This window comes from Nyctereutes procyonoides, unplaced genomic scaffold, assembly GCF_905146905.1.
Source record: "Nyctereutes procyonoides isolate TBG_1078 unplaced genomic scaffold, NYPRO_anot_genome, whole genome shotgun sequence".
NCBI classification, from domain to species: Eukaryota; Metazoa; Chordata; class Mammalia; order Carnivora; family Canidae; genus Nyctereutes; species Nyctereutes procyonoides.
Window position 1 is genome coordinate 432899 of NW_026575157.1, and position 18336 is coordinate 451234.

Here is an 18336-nt window from a genome sequence, read left to right on the forward strand (position 1 = left end):
TCTCATTAGAATCCAACCGTGCTGCAACCTGATCTTGGACTTTTGGCCTTCAGAATTCTAAGAAAATAAATTTCCATTGTTTAAGCCACCCAGTTTATTATATTTTATAATGGCAACCTGAGCTGACTAATACATGGAAGTATATAGGAAGTTGGATAACACAAATCTGGGGTTCAGGGGACAGACTGAGGTGAGGTAATTTATTTGGGAGTCATATGAAATATATATGAAGGCTGACTATAAAACTGTGTCTGGTAAGAGATATTTTGTCTAGAGTTCTAGTATAAAAATACTTATAAGTACCACTAGTTTGGAAAATAACAAATGCACATAATTCTTTTTATTATTAAAATTAGGGTATTTCACAATTAAAAATATTTACAATTAAAGATGAAACATCTGTACAATTACTGAAATTCATCTTACTAAATGAGAATCAAAAATGTCTTGTTATCTATACTTTTATATCAGGTAACAGTGAAGAAACTAACAAAAAAACAGTTACTAAAGCTCCACTGTGGATCAGGATAAAATGTTTCTGATATTAACTCACACTTTCCCATTAAGTATAAAAATGAGTGTGAATGCTGCTTGGATAGTTGGTTAAATAGACATATGTGCTATTACTATTTGTTGAATAACAGACACAAATGCGAAACTGATAGGTATGAAAAAAGGAGGTTTTTTCCTGCAGAATTCATCATTTCACACTTAGAAAGCAAAACTGAATAAAGCTTATGTTACACATGCCAAAGACTTACACTATACCTTTTTCTAATACAGTCAAATGAAATATTAACATGTAGCATTTAAAATAATAAATATATATACTATTTACAATAATAGGGAATGTTAGAGCATTAACTTTTATGTAAAATCATTCAGATTAAATCATTTTAACTTTAGGTTGTATCGGCAAATACTTCTCTTTTTCTCCTATTTGATCTTTTAGCTCAAGTAGAATTAAAATGGAATGCATCTGTTGTACATATAAAGTTGAGAATGTGTGTTCAGTCACTTGGCTCTGTAATAGTAATCTTCTGTACCATATCAGAGAGATTTTCAGACTCTAGATCTTCCTTGCCATTATCTGAATTTTCTGATGAGATATAACAACCAGAGTCCCTTGGGCAGTTGTCTAATTGTGACTTATTTAAGGAGATGTCTGGGTTTAAGGATAGAGGCATGGATTCATTTTCTTGCTCTTGAATGGCTGTAAAAGGAAAAGAGGGAAGCAGTTAGGAGAAGCCAAGAGAAGTTTTATTCACGTACTCATTAATCTCTGAGCTATTTTAATCGTACCAACCTTGACTTCATTACATTTGAAACTGTCATGAGTAAACAATATATTTGTTTATTATAAAAGAGATATTTGCACTCAAATATTCAAGCCCCAGTTTCCTAGAAGACAAAGTTTGCCCTTTTTTTGCTCACTTGCAATTTCATGGAATTCATGTGAACTGCTTACATAAGCTAAGATCAATATGGACTCTCATTTTACATTAATGATAAGTTGCCAGAGAAAGCAGATTGTTTCCACAGTTTGACTGATGCCTTGTCCAAATACTCCTTAAAGTAACATTAGAAAAAGTCATTTGTACTTTAAATGCACAACCCAACTCAATAGTGATCTTTGTGGACAATTCTAGAATCATGATACTGTAGAGTAGTGAATAAAATATTGTTTTGGGCAACAACATATAGTAGGACTTCAATTACTTGGAATTTAATAAAACTTAAAGTATTTGGAATTTTATACCATGTTTGCATTTATTCACCAGAAAAATCAACATGGAAATCAGGTTGCTTTTTTTTTTTTTTTCAAGATTTTTAAAAATTTATTTACTCATGAGAGACACAGAGGGAGAGAAAGAGGCAGAGACACAAGCAGGCTCAATGCTGGGACCCTGACGTGGGGCTCGATTCCAGAACTCCAGGATCATGCCCTGGGCTGAAGGCAGGCGCTAAACCGCTGAGCCACCCAGGGATTCCCTCCGAAATCAGCTTGCTTTTAGATAGTAAAACACCACCATTTTCATTGACTCTGGCTTATTTAGTTAGTCTTCTACATATTTGTAGTTCTTTTTTTAAAATGTTTTATTTATTTATTTGAATGAGAGAGAGAGAGAGAGAGAGAGAGAGAGAGAGTTAGAGAGAAAGAGAGAGAACACAAGCAGGGGGAGGGGCAAAGAGAGAGGGAGAAGCAGCCTCCCCACTGAGCAAGTAGCCTGATGCAGGGCTCCATCCCAAGACCCTGGGATCAGGACTCGAGCCAAAGGTAGACACTTAATTGACTGAGCTACCCAGGTGCCCCTACATTTTTGTAGTTCTGAAAAACAATTATTTATATTCGGATTGGTACTGTGTTATTAAAGCAGTATTCTAGATTCAACAGATATTTTCTTTTAAAAAATTAATACTAGAGATGTAACAAAAGATATTTTTGAAGAACTTAAGCAGCACTATAAAGGTTTATTCTTCTCAAGAAGCCTTTAGCATCAGAGTTCTCTTGGTCAATGTACAGTTTCTTTCCTTGCCTTCCCTGACACCAGTAATCATGAGATGAGTTCCTCAGGGAGAAGATATTAGGCCACCACCCGTCAACTATATCAGCATACCTACCTAGTTCTTTCCCCTTCTAACCTCAGGGCTTCTCCACTTTACACATTTGAATAATTCTACTTTGGAAGAACAAAATGTATACATTTCAGGGTGGGACAAGACCTCTGCCTTCAGAGACTATGTACTTCATCCTACTCTAGTGAGAAGAGAGTAATCCTAACTCCAAAATCCTGGAAGGGGGAAGCTGTAATTTTCCTCAATAGACTTTTTAAAAGTAAAATGCTAAGTAAATTATCTGTAGGAAATTCACCCTTTAACTTGTCTACAGATATCCTACTTTTTAAATGTGTTTTCTAGGCTCCAGATATCTTGCCAACATTATGTTCTACTGTGTATTCAATTATCAACATCCTTTATGAGAGAGAATTGAGCCCTGGTGCCCTAAGGCATTCTTGTAGGTAATGAATTCAGTTCTCTTCAAAATTATCTAGAATAGTACTCTTTTATGTAGCATCCATCGGAGAATTGAGAAAAGAGTCACATTACTTTTTTTGTATTCTGTGGTTTAGATGAGGAACACAGGTTGAGAAAGGTTGGGAAAAAAATGATAAAGATCATTTTAGTTTACTCATCCTCAAAGTGAATCATAACAGTTCTTTTAACCTTTTCCTCAAAGCTTTAATTTGCGACTTCAAACCCATGTTTATGCCATTCTTTTGAATCTTCTCCATGTTTGCCACAACTTCTTTTAGCTGTGGACCCAAGTATCAGATATTGAAGTCCGGTGATATTGTAACTAGTTCTAGGTATCAGGAACTTTCATTTTAATATGCATTGAATGCGACAATTTAAAAATTTTAGCCGCCATGAAGCATTTTCTCTTTATTGCCTCTTGGCAACCTTTAAGTTTAGGGTGAATCTTCTTAATATTCATTAGTGTTTGTGAATATCAGTCATTCAGTTTTGTTTCTAAAGCCTTCCGTTATGAAAAGACAACACTGAAATGGGACCTCATTTTCTGAAAGAAAGCTTTCTCTCCTGCCTCTGCTTTTCTGTCTTCTTGCCACTGAAGTGAAAGAACCAGCTCTGTGTTTCATTATCCAAGTGTTTCTGGAAAAGGCCAGAGAAATTAGTCCTTTTATAATGCTTCCTGCTACATCAGCAGTGATTCACCGTATTTGGAGTGTGATCCCAGGCCATATTTCCCCAGATTATATTTGGGCCTATCACCTCAACACAAAATTAAAAGAACTGAGTTATTTCCTTTCAGATCGACATTTTAAACAGGACTTGGCATAATAAAAACTGTTCCCAATACCATGTTCTATTTAGGTTGATTACTGATTGTGGGACTCTCTTCGAGATATAAAACTTAGGCTTCAAGAACTCTGATTTCCAAAATTAGCTCTTTTCCTTTCAAAAAATAAATACTTAGCTTGTTATTTCATCTTCTGAAGACTCTATCCATTCCCCTCAAAGGATAACAAAGTAAATAAACAATAAATGAAAAATCTGACTTTAACAGAGACTATGTCATTTTTAAATATTTGTAAAATGTATTTATTTTTATTTTTGCTTGAGAAATAACTATATCACCTTCTCTAAATTCTAGGAATTGGTTTGTTTTAAATACAGATTATTTACTATAGGAAATTTTATCTGCAATTTTTATGGAAAAAAGAAATAGTTTCTCAGTATGAAAGTTATGCAGCACAGTAATTGACAGAACAGGAGTAATTTGCTAAATGATTTCCTAGTGAAATGAAAACATGACTATGCCTCCTCAAATGCTTCCCACCAGGCTTGCAATAATTTCAGGCAGGTGATCAGCTGGAGCCCCTCAACTGTAACTATAAAAAGAAAAGGCAGGTTATTATGTTATATTATGGAAATGAAAGCTATACAGCATTCAGTTTTTGTGTTTGGAGGGTCAGGGCTTTCCTTTTCTTGTTTTCTTTCTTTCTTTCTTTCTTTCTTTCTTTCTTTCTTTCTTTCTTTCTTTCTTCTTCTTCTTCTTTCCTTCCTTCCTTCCTTCCTTCCTTCCTTCCTTCCTTCCTTCCTTCCTTCCTTTCTTCTTCTCTTTCTTTCTTTCTTTCTTTCTTTCTTTCTTTCTTTCTTTCTTTTTTCTTTCTTCTTCTTTTTTTTTCCCATCCTGACACTGATGACTTTGGGATTGGCACAAACCTAAGTCTTATACTATGGATACTTTTTTCCAGCAGAGAGGATGAATTCATGTTAATATGTTCATATTTTCTTTCTAAGTCATTTAGTTCCTTCATGTGGCCATGAAATAGAGTAAAACTAACTGACCTACCTAGAAATTGAAACTATAACCTTCATCAGTTTTGGCCTATGGTCCAATCATCTGAGCTAACCAGGCAAGTAACACACAAACTAAATCCTAATTCTGAGAAAATGTTCTCATATCCTAAAGAGAGAAATCTGTCCTATATTCACATAGGTTTCTTTACCCAAATATTCCAGATTTTGACTTCACTGTCTTGTGTGCCTTAAATATGAAGCTTCTGTTTCTTTGGGCTTCTGTTTCTTTTGGGTACTATGAAATAATGCAATCTGGAGGGCATAGGAAAGTGCCTGGCCAATGAAAGTGCTCAATAAATAATTTTTTTAAATAAAAAAATGTGATGTTTAGATTAATTGAAAGAAGTGGAAACTAAAGACCAAATAAGAAATTCTGTTGAAATTCAAATGAAGATACCTCTTGGCTCTTTGAATTATCATCCTCTTTTTTTTTTTTTCCCTACTGGTGCCATCTCCAAAGAGGAAAAATCAAAGTTATGCCATCCTCTCTGAGGATAGCTCAGCTTCATGTTGGAGCACCATTTGAGTCACTTAGAACAAAACTTAGGCATTCTCCAGGTATCTATGACTGTATTTATTTGTCCAGAGGCAGTGTTGTCCAAGGAAGAACATTTACTAGACAATATGGCACAACTCTTAGTTATTTCTGATTTCATCTTAAACATATCCTTAAATTACTTGAACATGATAAATTTATAATAGTGACTTTTAGGTATTCATTGTCATTTGAATACTGACTTGGAAAAACAACAAATGGAAAACAAGAATCCCTTCATGGAATAACAACCAGTTGCTTTTGTTTTCCTGAGGCCATGAGAGAATAGGAGTTGAAATGACTCTCCCTCTTCTTTTTGCACATCTCTCTTTGCATCATAATAGCAGAATCTACCTTCTGATGAGATGTAGGCCAAGGAATGACTCTTTGTACTCACCTTCACAGCAACCTCCCTTTGCACCGTGCTGCTGCTCCAGTAAGGGCAGAGGAACACTCACCTAATATCTAATTGCTCAGCACAGCACAGATACCACTCTGCCCAACCAGACACCCCTATGGAAGGCTTTGGTCCCAGGAAATATTTACTTTTGGTTGAGTTGTCATATTGGTCCCATTTTGATAAGACTATTTTAAATAAAATTAAAAACCATCATTATATATTGCTTACTTATGAGACTTGGGAAATTAGTTTCATTTTTCTTATAGATTAAATTACTTGAGATAGTGAAAAATAACCTAATTTCATTATTTTTAAAAATTATTATTTGACAAAAATAGGGTTACCCTGCATATTATTGCTTTTCCCATTTAATATGTTTTGAATATATTTTTATGTCAGGACACATTACATTCTTCTAATATCTTTGTAGGACCTTATTGTTTGCATATACTAATTAATTTAACAAATTGATTATTGATGGAAGTTCACACTTAACTAAAAGTAGTAGTTTAAATAGCATTTTCTTGCATTTGTATGTTGAAGTTCATCAAACAAATTCCTAAAACTGGAATTTGTAGATACAAAAGTATGCACATTTCAAACTTTGAAGTTTTTACGTACTGTCCTCTAAAAATGTACTCATTTACACTCTTGCACATATACATGCACATAAAGTGAGCATATACATAACATACCAACATACCAACACATGCCAACACCCATCTGCCTACTACAAAAACTTTTATGTGCTGAGGTGGGATTGCCAGGAACTTAAGTTTTACAATCAGAAAAAAGTTTCCATATGATTTACAAATCTCTTCATCCCTCATTCAATGTTAATTCATTTTACAAGCATTTGTTGTTTTGTTGTTATTGGGCGTTTTTTGTTTTGTTTTCATTCTATAAGCATTTGTAAACCATCTATTCAATGCAATGCGCAGAACTAGGGGCATTGGGGAGGGCACATGGTAATAGAGGATTCAGTCTTGTTTGGCCAGGGTGATCATTACAAAGTCATGCCTAGTATACAATATAAAATACAATATATTTTATATATTGTATAAAATATAAAATATAATTTTATTTTATAAATATATAATTTATATATATTTATATATAAAATATATATATAAAATATATATAAATATAATATATATTTATATTATATATATTTTATATATATTTATATAAATATATATATTTTTATATTTATATATATATTTATATATATAAATATAAAAACAAGTACATTACAAGTGCCTGAGGTGACTGAGGTGAAAATTCTAAGGACCCTCTACTCTGGGAACTGTTCCTTGATAGAATAGTAAAAATGTTTACATTTCATTTTGTTGTTTTTTTGTATTAGATGGAATATAACATCAGTCATAAATTAAATCTGAGGGGGGTATAAAACCAAAAAGAAATCTGAAGAAATTAAATTGCATAAAGCTAAACATCTATAACTAGAAATATATATTAAATGCATATTTATAAATACATAAAAGTAAAATGCCTGTGTGCCTTCTGTACTGTGTATATGTGTAGGGTTGGCATATATTTCTTAAAACCTGTACCTTTCTTGAATCTAGATTCAAATCATATGGCAAGTGGGTTGGAAACACCAGGCATGCATGTCAGGGGCTAGGGCACCAGGCTACCCTGGCACGCTGTCAGGCCAACTGCTGGACTGCTGCTTGGCATCACTACAAATCTCCCCTGCTGGCAGCTCATGTTCCAGGCTCCTAGCTGGGACTTGCCTCTTGCCCTGCATCGTTTTGTGCAGGTAGGCAGGCAGGAAGGCGCAACTGGGGATAGTTGTGCAATGTGGAGCAGCTGTGACCACAGCTGGTGCCAACAGCCCGGCACACAAGCTACCCTTCCCCCTGTCCTCTTCATTGCACACTGCAAACAAAGGTTGCAGGTACCTAAAATATATGATACACAGCTTCTGGTACTGTCTGCTTATTCAGTTACTAAGTTGTGGGTTTTTTTTCCTCCAATTTAAAATTTAATTATTCCTGTGCTGTAGGGAGAACAAGATATTTCCATCACCCATTTTTCCTGAGGACAACAGTACACATTCTCATAGACGCACTTTTAAGACACATCAAAGTGCCTCCAAATGCAGGAAAAGAGGAACAAGTTCAGAATAAAGAGAAAATATTTACTATAGATAGAAGTTAACTCTTTTATTATTTGCAAGAGGCATTTTATTAGCAAGGCAAAGAGGTCCTGAAGATTGTTTATGAACAACACACACACAGAAACACATATTCATATTCTCTATTCTTACTGAGAATATTTATTCAAAGCAAACGAGCTGTTTTAAAACTCAGATAAATAGAGAAATCCTAACGTGCACCAAATAAACAGATTCTGCTCTTTTGCTCCTTCAAAAGCCGAGGCTCACCCCAATTTTTCTTCTTCTAACTTCATCTAGACTCCCAGCTGAGGGAGCCGGTGACCTAATTCTGCTCAGTTCTAATGCAACACGGGAACAAATTCAGAATATCTCGGTATTGGCCTTGGCACGATTGCAGAACCCCAAAGTCGTTATCCTACTCCAGAGGTAATCCTGTAATCAGTGCTAACACCACTCACCAGTCCTTCTATCAGCTTGTAGGAGAAACACCTTTACCTCCTGTCAAGCAGTGACCTAAAAAGTTTAATCCAGTTTATATTTTCAAGGTCAGAGTGGGTACAATGCTATCTATTTTGGCCTAAGAGAAAAGGAAAATTGCTTGTTCTGAGTATTAGATTTCTGTTTTTGTCCCTGTCCCACTCCCCCATCCTCTTGGTCCCTCTAAATGTATTAAAGGCTCACATGGGGCTTGTAGTTTTTCCTACATCATTTCGAAGATTTAACTCTTATCTTCAAAATGGGTGTCCACTCTCCGCAATTTTTATATTGAAAGGTTAGTAAAGCAAAACTTTCCAGTTCCCAATCTAAGAAGCAATGAAACTTTAAACTAGGAATTTATTGACATTCCCCAAACTTACTATTCAATGATCAAGATAAAATGCATACATAGAATCCTGGCCAATTTGCGTGTTCCATTCTTACACACACAGCTAACTTTTTAACCTATGACTGTGACATGCATTTGTTTTTAATAATATCTTAGTTTTACATAACCATATATTCAAGGTCTTTATCATTCAAGGTACATGAAGGTTGTGCGTTTAATCTCTAGCATGGTTGTAGGAGATATGATTCACAGAATAGAGAATAGATAAAAATAAGCATGCATGCAGCAGCATGGTGCCGAATCATCAGAACCCACCATCTTATCAACAAATAGAAGTCATTCTTCTTTATTTATTGAGCAAAGCAGTTTCATATAAGATAAATAGCTTTCAGTCAAAATAGCCTAACATGCAATATGCATCTTTTTGACATGTATATTCTAGTACTACTTTAGACCGTAAGATTAAAATAAGAAAAATTTCAGGGTTGTGTGTTGACAACAAACACTGGTTGCATCGGCACTTTTTTCTATTTTTCATCCCTCAGAATTTGGCTCAGTGTATGTTTGTGCATTACTGGCTATTATTAAGTGATCAACTTCTAGTGACCTTCAAATACCATTTTCTAAAGCCTTATAAGGGAAATAACTTGTGGAAACTTGTGCTTTTTTATATCAAATGTTGGAAGTCACATCATGCTTTGGAGATACTGTGTTTTGTTGCCAGGGTATAGTAGAATGTGTTTCTAATAGATAAAGGAGACCAGGTTCTAGATATGTGACTTTGAGAAAGCGACTTAGCTACTCTAGTTTTAGTTTCTCCATCTTGCAAAGGAAACATTTGGGCCAGATGGTTTTTCAAATTACAGCTTGCTCTCATATGATGTTATCTGTACATTATTATTCTTTCATTAACATAGAAAGCAGATGGGGGACAGGGAGGTGGAATGGAGAAATTAGGTGGACACCATGCACAGCCCAAGCCTTCTGCACTGGATGGATTGTCCCACTGTGGGTCCAGACTGAGCACTGTTTTATGGCTAGAAACCTTTTTCACCCAGGCTCTCTTACCCTTCCCTATTCACCAATCCTGGTGCAATGCAGCCAATGTTGCCTTACACTTTTCAGGCAGTAATGTTGCAAGATTTCTGTTCTCACATACTAACTTCTACTTTCTGAGATGGAAAACTGAACTGAAGCTCCTGAGAAAATTGGCATAGTAGGAAACTTCAATTTTCAGATATTCATTGTTCTTTCTATATTTACCAGTTTGCATGTGTGGAAGAAAGAACTTGGATTTTTATAGCAGGCTGCCTTTGATTAAAACTCCAGCTCTGTTACTTATCTAGCTGTTTTTGGCCTCTTTGAAATTCATCTCTGAAATGTCTTCTCATCTGTGAAATGGACAAATTACCTATACAGATGGTATTATAGAAGAAAAGCAATGTATTTACAACTGCTCAAAAAATACCCTTTTCCCTCCCTATACTTCAACATCAAATTATTCTGGAGGGTATTGACAATGATATTGGACATTATCAATTACAAGAAATCTACAGAATCTAATTTCTTAGCTTCACATTATTTAGTGAGGAGCCACGCTTTGAAATGACAAGATGTGAAAGAAACTGTCATTTACCCCAAAGATACGCTACATCATTTTACACTGATCAGTTTTGTTTTGGCTTGTCTTATTGGGTATAAATTGGGTTTATACCCAATTTTCTTAAGGTTGACCTTTGTCTACCTCTGTGATGTCAGCCCTCCCTCCCAGCCTCCACAACTTCAAAGGATGCATATAATCACCTGGGCCTAAGATGAAATAAATTCTGCAGGTGTCAAATTAGTCTTAAATGTGAAAACTCTTTGAAAAGGGCAGTCCCCTGTGGCTCAGCGGTTTAGCGCCACCTTCAGCCAAGGGCCTGATCCTGGAGACTGGGATTGAGTCCCATGTTAGGCTCCCTGCATGGATCCTGATCGTCCCTCTGCCTCTCTCAGTCTCTTATGAGTAAATAAAATCTTTTAAAAAAGAAAAGGATGAAGATCTATGCAAACTCAGGACAGCAAGTAAGAATGAAGTAAGATGCAGTTTCCAGAAAAGTAAATTTATTCCTACTAGATAAAAGGCCAGTGTATAAACACGTGCTGAGCAACTGTGCCCATTTCGTAGCATATGAGACAAGATATAGGAAAAGCTATTAAGTGACAGTCAGGAGGCCTGGGTCCTAAACACAACTTTCTTCCTTGCTCTCCATCTGGGCTGTTATTTGTAGAAAGTATAGTAACATCACAAACACTGGTCCTGGCTCTTCACAATTTACTGTGTGTGTGAGCTTGGACAAGTTACTTATCTCTCAATTTCTCATTATAAACACAGGACAGGGCAGCCCCGGGGCTCAGCAGTTTGGTGCCTTCCGCCTGGGGTATGATCCTGGAGACCCAGGATCAAGTCCGGCGTGGGGCTCCCTGCATGGAGCCTGCTTCTCTCCCTCTCCCTCTCCCTCTGCCTGTGTCTCTGCCTCTCTCTCTGTCATGAATAAATAAATAAGATCTTAAAAAAAAAACAACAACACAGAACAGTACTGTCTAACTCACAAAACTGTGGAGCATGTTAATGAAGACAATGTAAAGATCTTGGATCAAAGTTTCACTCTGAGAGCATGTTCAAAAATAGTAATTATTATGAGTAATATTATTTTTGAAAGAGAAAGTTGGATTAGATGATCTAAATTCTTTTTCATCTTTAAAAGTCACTACGTCCCTCTTTCTTCCTAACAAAATACTTGTGGAGTTTGGTACCTCCTGAGCTCAGGGTTTTAGAAGCCTGACCAGATTTAGTAAGAAGAACATTCAGATTGAGTGCAACTGTAAAAACAAAAGCTATCCAGTCTTTACAAACCCAGTTGGTAAGTGAATGTGTATGCATTACTCCATCTTCAGTTTACACTTACAAATACAGAGAATCATCTCAGATAATAAAAGTGAGTGCTGAATATTTTTGCAAGCTATTATAACATTTTGAAAGAATACTATAAACACATACAAGATGTGACTATATGGTAATGAAATGAATTTTCCTGTGTGGTGCGAAGGCTCATTAGCTTAGAGCCATGCTCTGCGCTGTTCTACAGAAGTTGCATATGACATTTCTCACTAATGGCTCATGCTGTCACTAAATATTTGTCTCTAACTCCTCAGTCTCTGAGAATGCAGACATCCACTTGTGTGTAAATTAATAGCTCTGCAGAATCTAAATGAGATGCCCAGAAAAGTCCCTTCATTTTCTGAGTCCAATAAGGGAAAAAAAAGTCCTCTTCCTAATTATAGACTTGACTGGGGTTATTGTTTCCAAATATATAAGAAAAAATGTATTTTATGGGAACGAATACTTTATATGATTCTCCATAAATAAAACCAGAGCTTTGTTTTTAATAATTTTACTATCTATACTGAACTGTGATTTTCAGCTAGGGAGAAAAGTAGGTATGCACACTTACTTTCTTCATCAAGGAGATTTTCAGCAGCTGATAGTAATCTCATCCTGTCTTCTGGGTTTTTAATGTTTAATTCAATGAGATGACTCTCTTTTATATCCTTTAAATCTTCTAGGGTCTCATAACCATTGAGCAAAAGTGTTGAGGTATATTCCTATGGGGAAGAAAAAATATATATAATACAAACTAGTCAGATTCAAGTATTTTATTTTTAGTTCTCTTTAGATTTAAAGAAACTGTAGAGTGCATATGGAAACGAAAAGCACTGATAGAACTTTTGCTTAACTTTATTTTACTTTGTACTAGTTTTCCACATATGAACTCTAGGGCATTTAAAAGAATATGTTGTAGAATTCTCACCTTTTGGAAGGACAAATGTAAAGAAGAAATAATTACCTTAAGCCATGCAGTGCTAAATCATGGATCAATTAAATAGCTGGATCATTCATCCCATTTGGCACTTTTTCACTTCTCAAATAGCTCAATTGACAAAGCTAGCGTGTCCTTGCGTCTATCAATAAAATGCTTCTAAAAGAGTAATTATAGTAATATTTCTGAATCTACATCTTTTCTCTTTTGCTTGCTTACAAAAATATTTACCCTCACTAACTTCTTGGGGTAGTTTAAAAAGTGAATTTGAAACAAGAACCAAAAAATAGACTTAGCATTTAGCGAAAGTCATTATATAAAACTAAGGAATTCTAGACTTTCTATTAAAAGTTTTTATTAAGCATAAAAGCACTGTGGTTGGGAAAAGTATTGTTTTCTCAGCATGTATAGTTTGTCCATCATTTGCATCAATATATATTAATTTAAAATTCATAGGCTTCTGATTTCTGAGTCTGTATGTTATTTATGTAACCTCTGTTCTCTCCAACAGAATAAAAATGCAAAGTGAAGTTGAATGCTTTACAGCTTCCTCAAAATTTTCTTCCATTTTACTTGATCATAATTTCAATATCCTTAGTTTGGTTACTAAAACTGAATAAGAGGAAGCATAAAAGTTTTAAGTAATCAGGAAGAATTACCAGCCCCTTTTTACAAAAAAAGGGAGAGAGAGAGAGAGACAGAGAGAGAGAGAGAGAGAGAGAGAGAAAGTACTACTTCTTTTAAAAATAATGTCTGTTAAAGGAGCACTGAATTAGAGCAGAGAAACCAAAATTCCCATCTAACATAACCATCTTGTTGTGGGTTCCTGACATGGTTATTTCACTTCCTTAGACCTTGGTTTTCTCATAGGTCATAGAACAAACAAAAAGAAGAAGCAGGGCTTAAACTTATACTTGATCCAAGCAGTACCCTATTTGGGCAGCGCCAGTAGAAATATAGGAAGGCCTGGGTAGTGTGTCTACAGACAAGAGTATAACTAGATCATTCAGAAGAAACAATTAAGGAGAGTTTAATTGGCTTTGACAAGGCAACCCTTGATGAATTTTGAAAACTATCAAAGTACTGCTGCATTAATATTAGAAATGGATTACAAAACAGTTAATTGAGTGAGGCTAGGTAAATTGTATGTACACACCATTTAACAAGGTAGATATTTCATAAAAACTTTGCTAATGTAACAAGAAAATAATTGGATTATAAATATAAACAACACAGTTTCCTTAGCACACTCATCATGGGGGCTTAATGATCACTATTTCCTAAGAAATTGCTTTTGAAACGATTATGTTTAGTTATCTTCTCTTGACTTGCTTTTGATCTCTGCCCTATAGAAAATGTAATTTTCTTTCCATTTTTCCTTTCAGTTCTCTGGATTTTTACCTTTACTCTTCATATTCTGTCATTCTCATTTACTTGTTTTCTTTGGGCCTTTTATTCTCCTAGGTATTTTTCATTTTTCACTGCATTTTCTCAACATTAATCTCTACTGTCACTGCTAAGTACCATTAGAGTTTAGTCCAAGGGATGTTATATCAAGACTTGTCCTTGCATAATAAAAGTAATAAAAGAGAAATAAGAAGTCTTCTTGGAAAACAGATTTTCCTTTGCTGTAAGTCCAATTTTTTTTTAAAGATTTTATTTATTTATTCATGAGAGACAGAGAGAGAGAGAGAAAGATGGGGGCAGAGACACAGGCAGAGGGAGAAGCAGTCTCCATGCAGGGAGCCTGATGCAGGACTCGATCCTGGGGCTCCAGGATCATGCCCTGGGTCAAAAGCAGGCGCTAAACCGCTGAGTCACCCAGGGTTCCCCGTAAGTCCTATATTTTTAAACACTATACAAACATTAATCCATTTTCCTCAGTTATTCCATCTAGATGCCACCAAAATCAAATAGGTCACAGGTTTGCTAACCTGAAGGTGAATCCTCTCTAAGAACTCCTGCAGAGTCTTGGGTTTTTCCTTTCCACTCTTTCGGTGGGCCTTTACTTTCTTGGGGGCTGCTTCCTCTTCTGAGATGACATCCACATAAATAAATTTGAAGTTTCCCACCTTATTGTTCAACATTCCTGTCCACATCCCCATTGGTGTTTTGCAGATAATGTCTATGATGTCTCCTTTCTAAAAAACAAAGAAACATACCAAAAGAGTTTTCAGGAACTTTGGTGTTGTGACAATTAGTAAAAAGAATGGAATCCTAGAAAATTAGAATAATGCGGGAATATGACAAGGGAGGTTACTGATAACAGAAATAAATCTAAGAGAAAATTTCTTTTAAAAGTCCAAGGGAACTATTCACTAGTAATAATGAGGAAAATTTCAGCAATCTTGAAGAAAAGCTCTTACATGCATTTGATGATGTCTTTATGTCTTTGGTATATCAATTTATGAATGTATAGGGCACAATGGAATTTACAAAATACTTTTGCCTATAGTAAGTCATTTTATGCCTATAACACACTACTTAGGTACATATACAAGGTATCATTATTACTCTAAATATTATAGAAAAGAAATACAAACATTAAATAACTTTCCAGAACTCATGGCAGTTGTCTGAACTCAAGAATGATGCTTTTTTCATTCATTTTGTCAAAGCAATCAATATATAGCAAAGTTCAAGCCATCATTCCTGGACAGAATCCCAAATAGGGAAGGGAAAGAAAAAGAAGTCTATCTCTGTCCATGCTTCTAGTTCATCTGAAAAATTTATCTGCGTAAAAACAAAAACAAAGACATCTAAAGTATTGCATTCATCTAAAATAATGAAACTGTTAAGAAGTTTGTATGATCTAAATATGTAACAAAAGTATGTGTATACTAAGGATAAATTATGCTACTGAATTATTAATATTATTAGAGAAGAAATACTTAGATTGAGCTTCACAACGAAGTTTGGATGGAAGTATGAATGAAGCACATTAGGATGGACAAACCAATTGGTCTTTTTCTTTTTCTTTTTTTTTTTTTTTTTGGTCTTTTTCTTTATTCACATCTGAGATTCTAATTGGCTACTGGCTGCCAGTTACTGGCAAGAGTAGAAAACCAACAAGGGTACATCTTTGTAAAGAAAATTGATTTCTATGTAAATACAGTGCCTACATTTAAAAGTCATATTTCCTCCTTTGAGACTTAAAAGTTTCTACCCCAGAGAGGAAATTATAGATTCTGATTTTTTTGTTGTTGTTGTCATTTGAGGGGTCTACCCTCAAACAAACAAAACATTTAGTTTGCTACTAAAAATATCTTTTTTGCCTGTTCTATGAATATGTATTCTTCCATCTAAAACACAAATTGTATTTTTAATAGTAGGATTCAATGTGATTAAAAGATTTGTTTTTCTGAGTTCTGATCGTCTACTGGTCTGACCCTATAAGCTTTTCATCTAATTCTTCCTGCCTTTAACTATAGGGAATCAAATCCTGGGCTAGATGGGATAAGCTAAGCAGACCTAGAAAATCCCCAGAAGCTCTAGGGGAAGTTTCTAAGCATGGGAGCTCTCTGCTGCATCCTTCCTATTATCCTCTAAACTTATAAAAAGTATACATTCCAGGAAAGCCCACAGGTCACCAAGCAAAGACCAATTTCATTGTGGATAAGACCCTTGATATAAACCATAACATTCAATCCTCAGTGGTAACTGTGGGATTCTTATTGTGTCCTACAAGAGCTCTACAAATATCATCTTAGGCAGTATAAATGGTGGTGCACTGGCGTGATATTATAGGGAAGGCGAAAAGCTATCCCGAGTCAAAATGTGTTCAATTTATTCCCTTCTACACTCTACCCCCAACAATGGTTACTAGGCTACAAACATTCCTTCCTCAAGACCTGAACTTAGACTTCAAATCAATTCGTAGAAATGACTAAGGAGCTAACTATCAAGAATAATGTTTTCCTCATTCTCTGACCTTACTCTGATTTGTTACAATAGAAGGGATAAAGAGAAGAGCAGTGTCTTGAATGTTAAATAATAGCACCAATACTTCATAACTTATATAATTATTGGTTAACATTAGCCTGGTGTTGATAGTATAGAAAAGTCATAATTTCTGTCCTTTTAGCTATATCAGCCTGTGTTACTCAGAGGAATAATTTAACATGTATAAAATAGTTTAGCACAATTGCAACAGCACCTTCCCTTTAGTATGAGTAGGACTATGAAAGTGATGGATTTCACACCCATGATTATGTTGTATTATATGCCACAAGGGACATGTGCAAATGTAATTAATGTCCCAAATTAGTTAATTTTGTAATTAAGTGTGAGATTATCTGAGTGTTTCTGACTTATCAGGTAGGAGCTTTTAAAAATAAAGAGATTAGAAACATGAGTGAGCGTTTCTTCCTGCAGGCTATGAAGGAGCAAACTGCCATGTTGTACAGAGGATCATGGCTGGCAACCTTCAGTGTCTGAGAGTGGCTCCCAGGCAATATCCAGCAAGAAAGCAGGAGCCTCAGTCTTACAATCACAAGCAACTGAATTCTGCCAATAGCCATGAGCTTGGAATAGGACCCTGAGCCCCAGGTGAGATCACAGTCCCAGCTGTCATCTTGATATTAGCCCAGTGAGACCTTAAGCAGTGAATGCAGTTGAGCCATGACCAAAATGTTTGACCCATAGAACTGTGAGGTAGTATGTTTGTTTTGTTTAAAGTCCCTGAGTTTGTTGAAATTTGTTACACAGCAATAGAAAATGAATATAGAGAATAAGAGTAAAAAAGAGGGAACTGGGGAGGGAATATCATTGGGAGAAAGATGTCTGGTTATTCATGGCCACCAACTTAAGTACTGAAATTGCCCAGCCAAGTCTGGTTCCCAAGGGAGGTGCTGTGAGGGGCTCTTGCCTGCTATCACCATCTTTTCTCTTTCTCCTTTTACTCCAGCAAAGAATCAGGCAGAGCCAGGCACCTCCAGTAACCTGTGAGACTTTAGACTTTAGGCTTACAGAAAAAAATGTAGACAATTTTTTCTCCCCTGATAGGTTCAGACTCTGCATTACCTACGTAAGAGCAGCTTATGCTGTAGCCTCAGCAGACTGATTCCCCTATCCCACCTCTCATGTTTTGTTCAAATTCTTGCCGCCATAACCCAGTTGTCAGTTCTAAGGCTGGGAAGAACATACTCACCACCCCCACTCCCCCACTTCCCAGTGCTTGCGCTTCCTGACACAGATCATACAACCAGCACTAGACAAGCCATACAGCCATGCAGATAGGATGTGCACACACCTTGATTTTGAGGGAGTCGGTGTCATAGGGGCTTGGTGTAAAATCGGTATGTACTCTGGCACGGCCACAGAATGGTCCAGAGTAGGGGCCATCATCATCAAGTCGAAAGCTATCCCGGTTACTTGTACCATCTGAACAGCTTGTTATTCCGCCTAATGAAGGCAAAGCAGAGGTTAAACAGTTCTCACTGAAAGCTCCTCACATTCTGAACCATCGTTTGCATAGAGCTAAGCAGGGATAATGCTGAAGCACTGGAGGTAAGACTTTTGAGAGGGTTCTAAGTGATGGATCCCTATTCTTTCTGCCTCGTAGTCACTCTCCATCAGTGACCTCTGTCCTCTGAGCCATTTCTGAACTTTCTCCAGCCAATCTGACCCTTCCTCAACCACGAACCCAAATACCCTGTCACTTCAGTCTCTGTGATCTGATCCAGTAGC

At 35.9% G+C, this 18336-nt stretch overlaps 1 protein-coding gene across 1 annotated transcript in view; it reads right to left on the bottom strand.

Annotated features, from left to right (window-relative positions):
• Positions 1 to 349: 349 nt before the first annotated feature.
• The window catches only part of SAMSN1 (SAM domain, SH3 domain and nuclear localization signals 1), a 139989-nt gene continuing 122002 nt past the window's right edge, over positions 350 to 18336 (bottom strand). The window contains 4 exon segments of the mRNA XM_055313826.1: positions 350 to 1213; positions 12283 to 12433; positions 14583 to 14789; positions 17900 to 18051. Of these exon segments, the coding sequence (XP_055169801.1) occupies positions 1011 to 1213; positions 12283 to 12433; positions 14583 to 14789; positions 17900 to 18051 (713 nt within the window). The 3' untranslated portion in view covers positions 350 to 1010.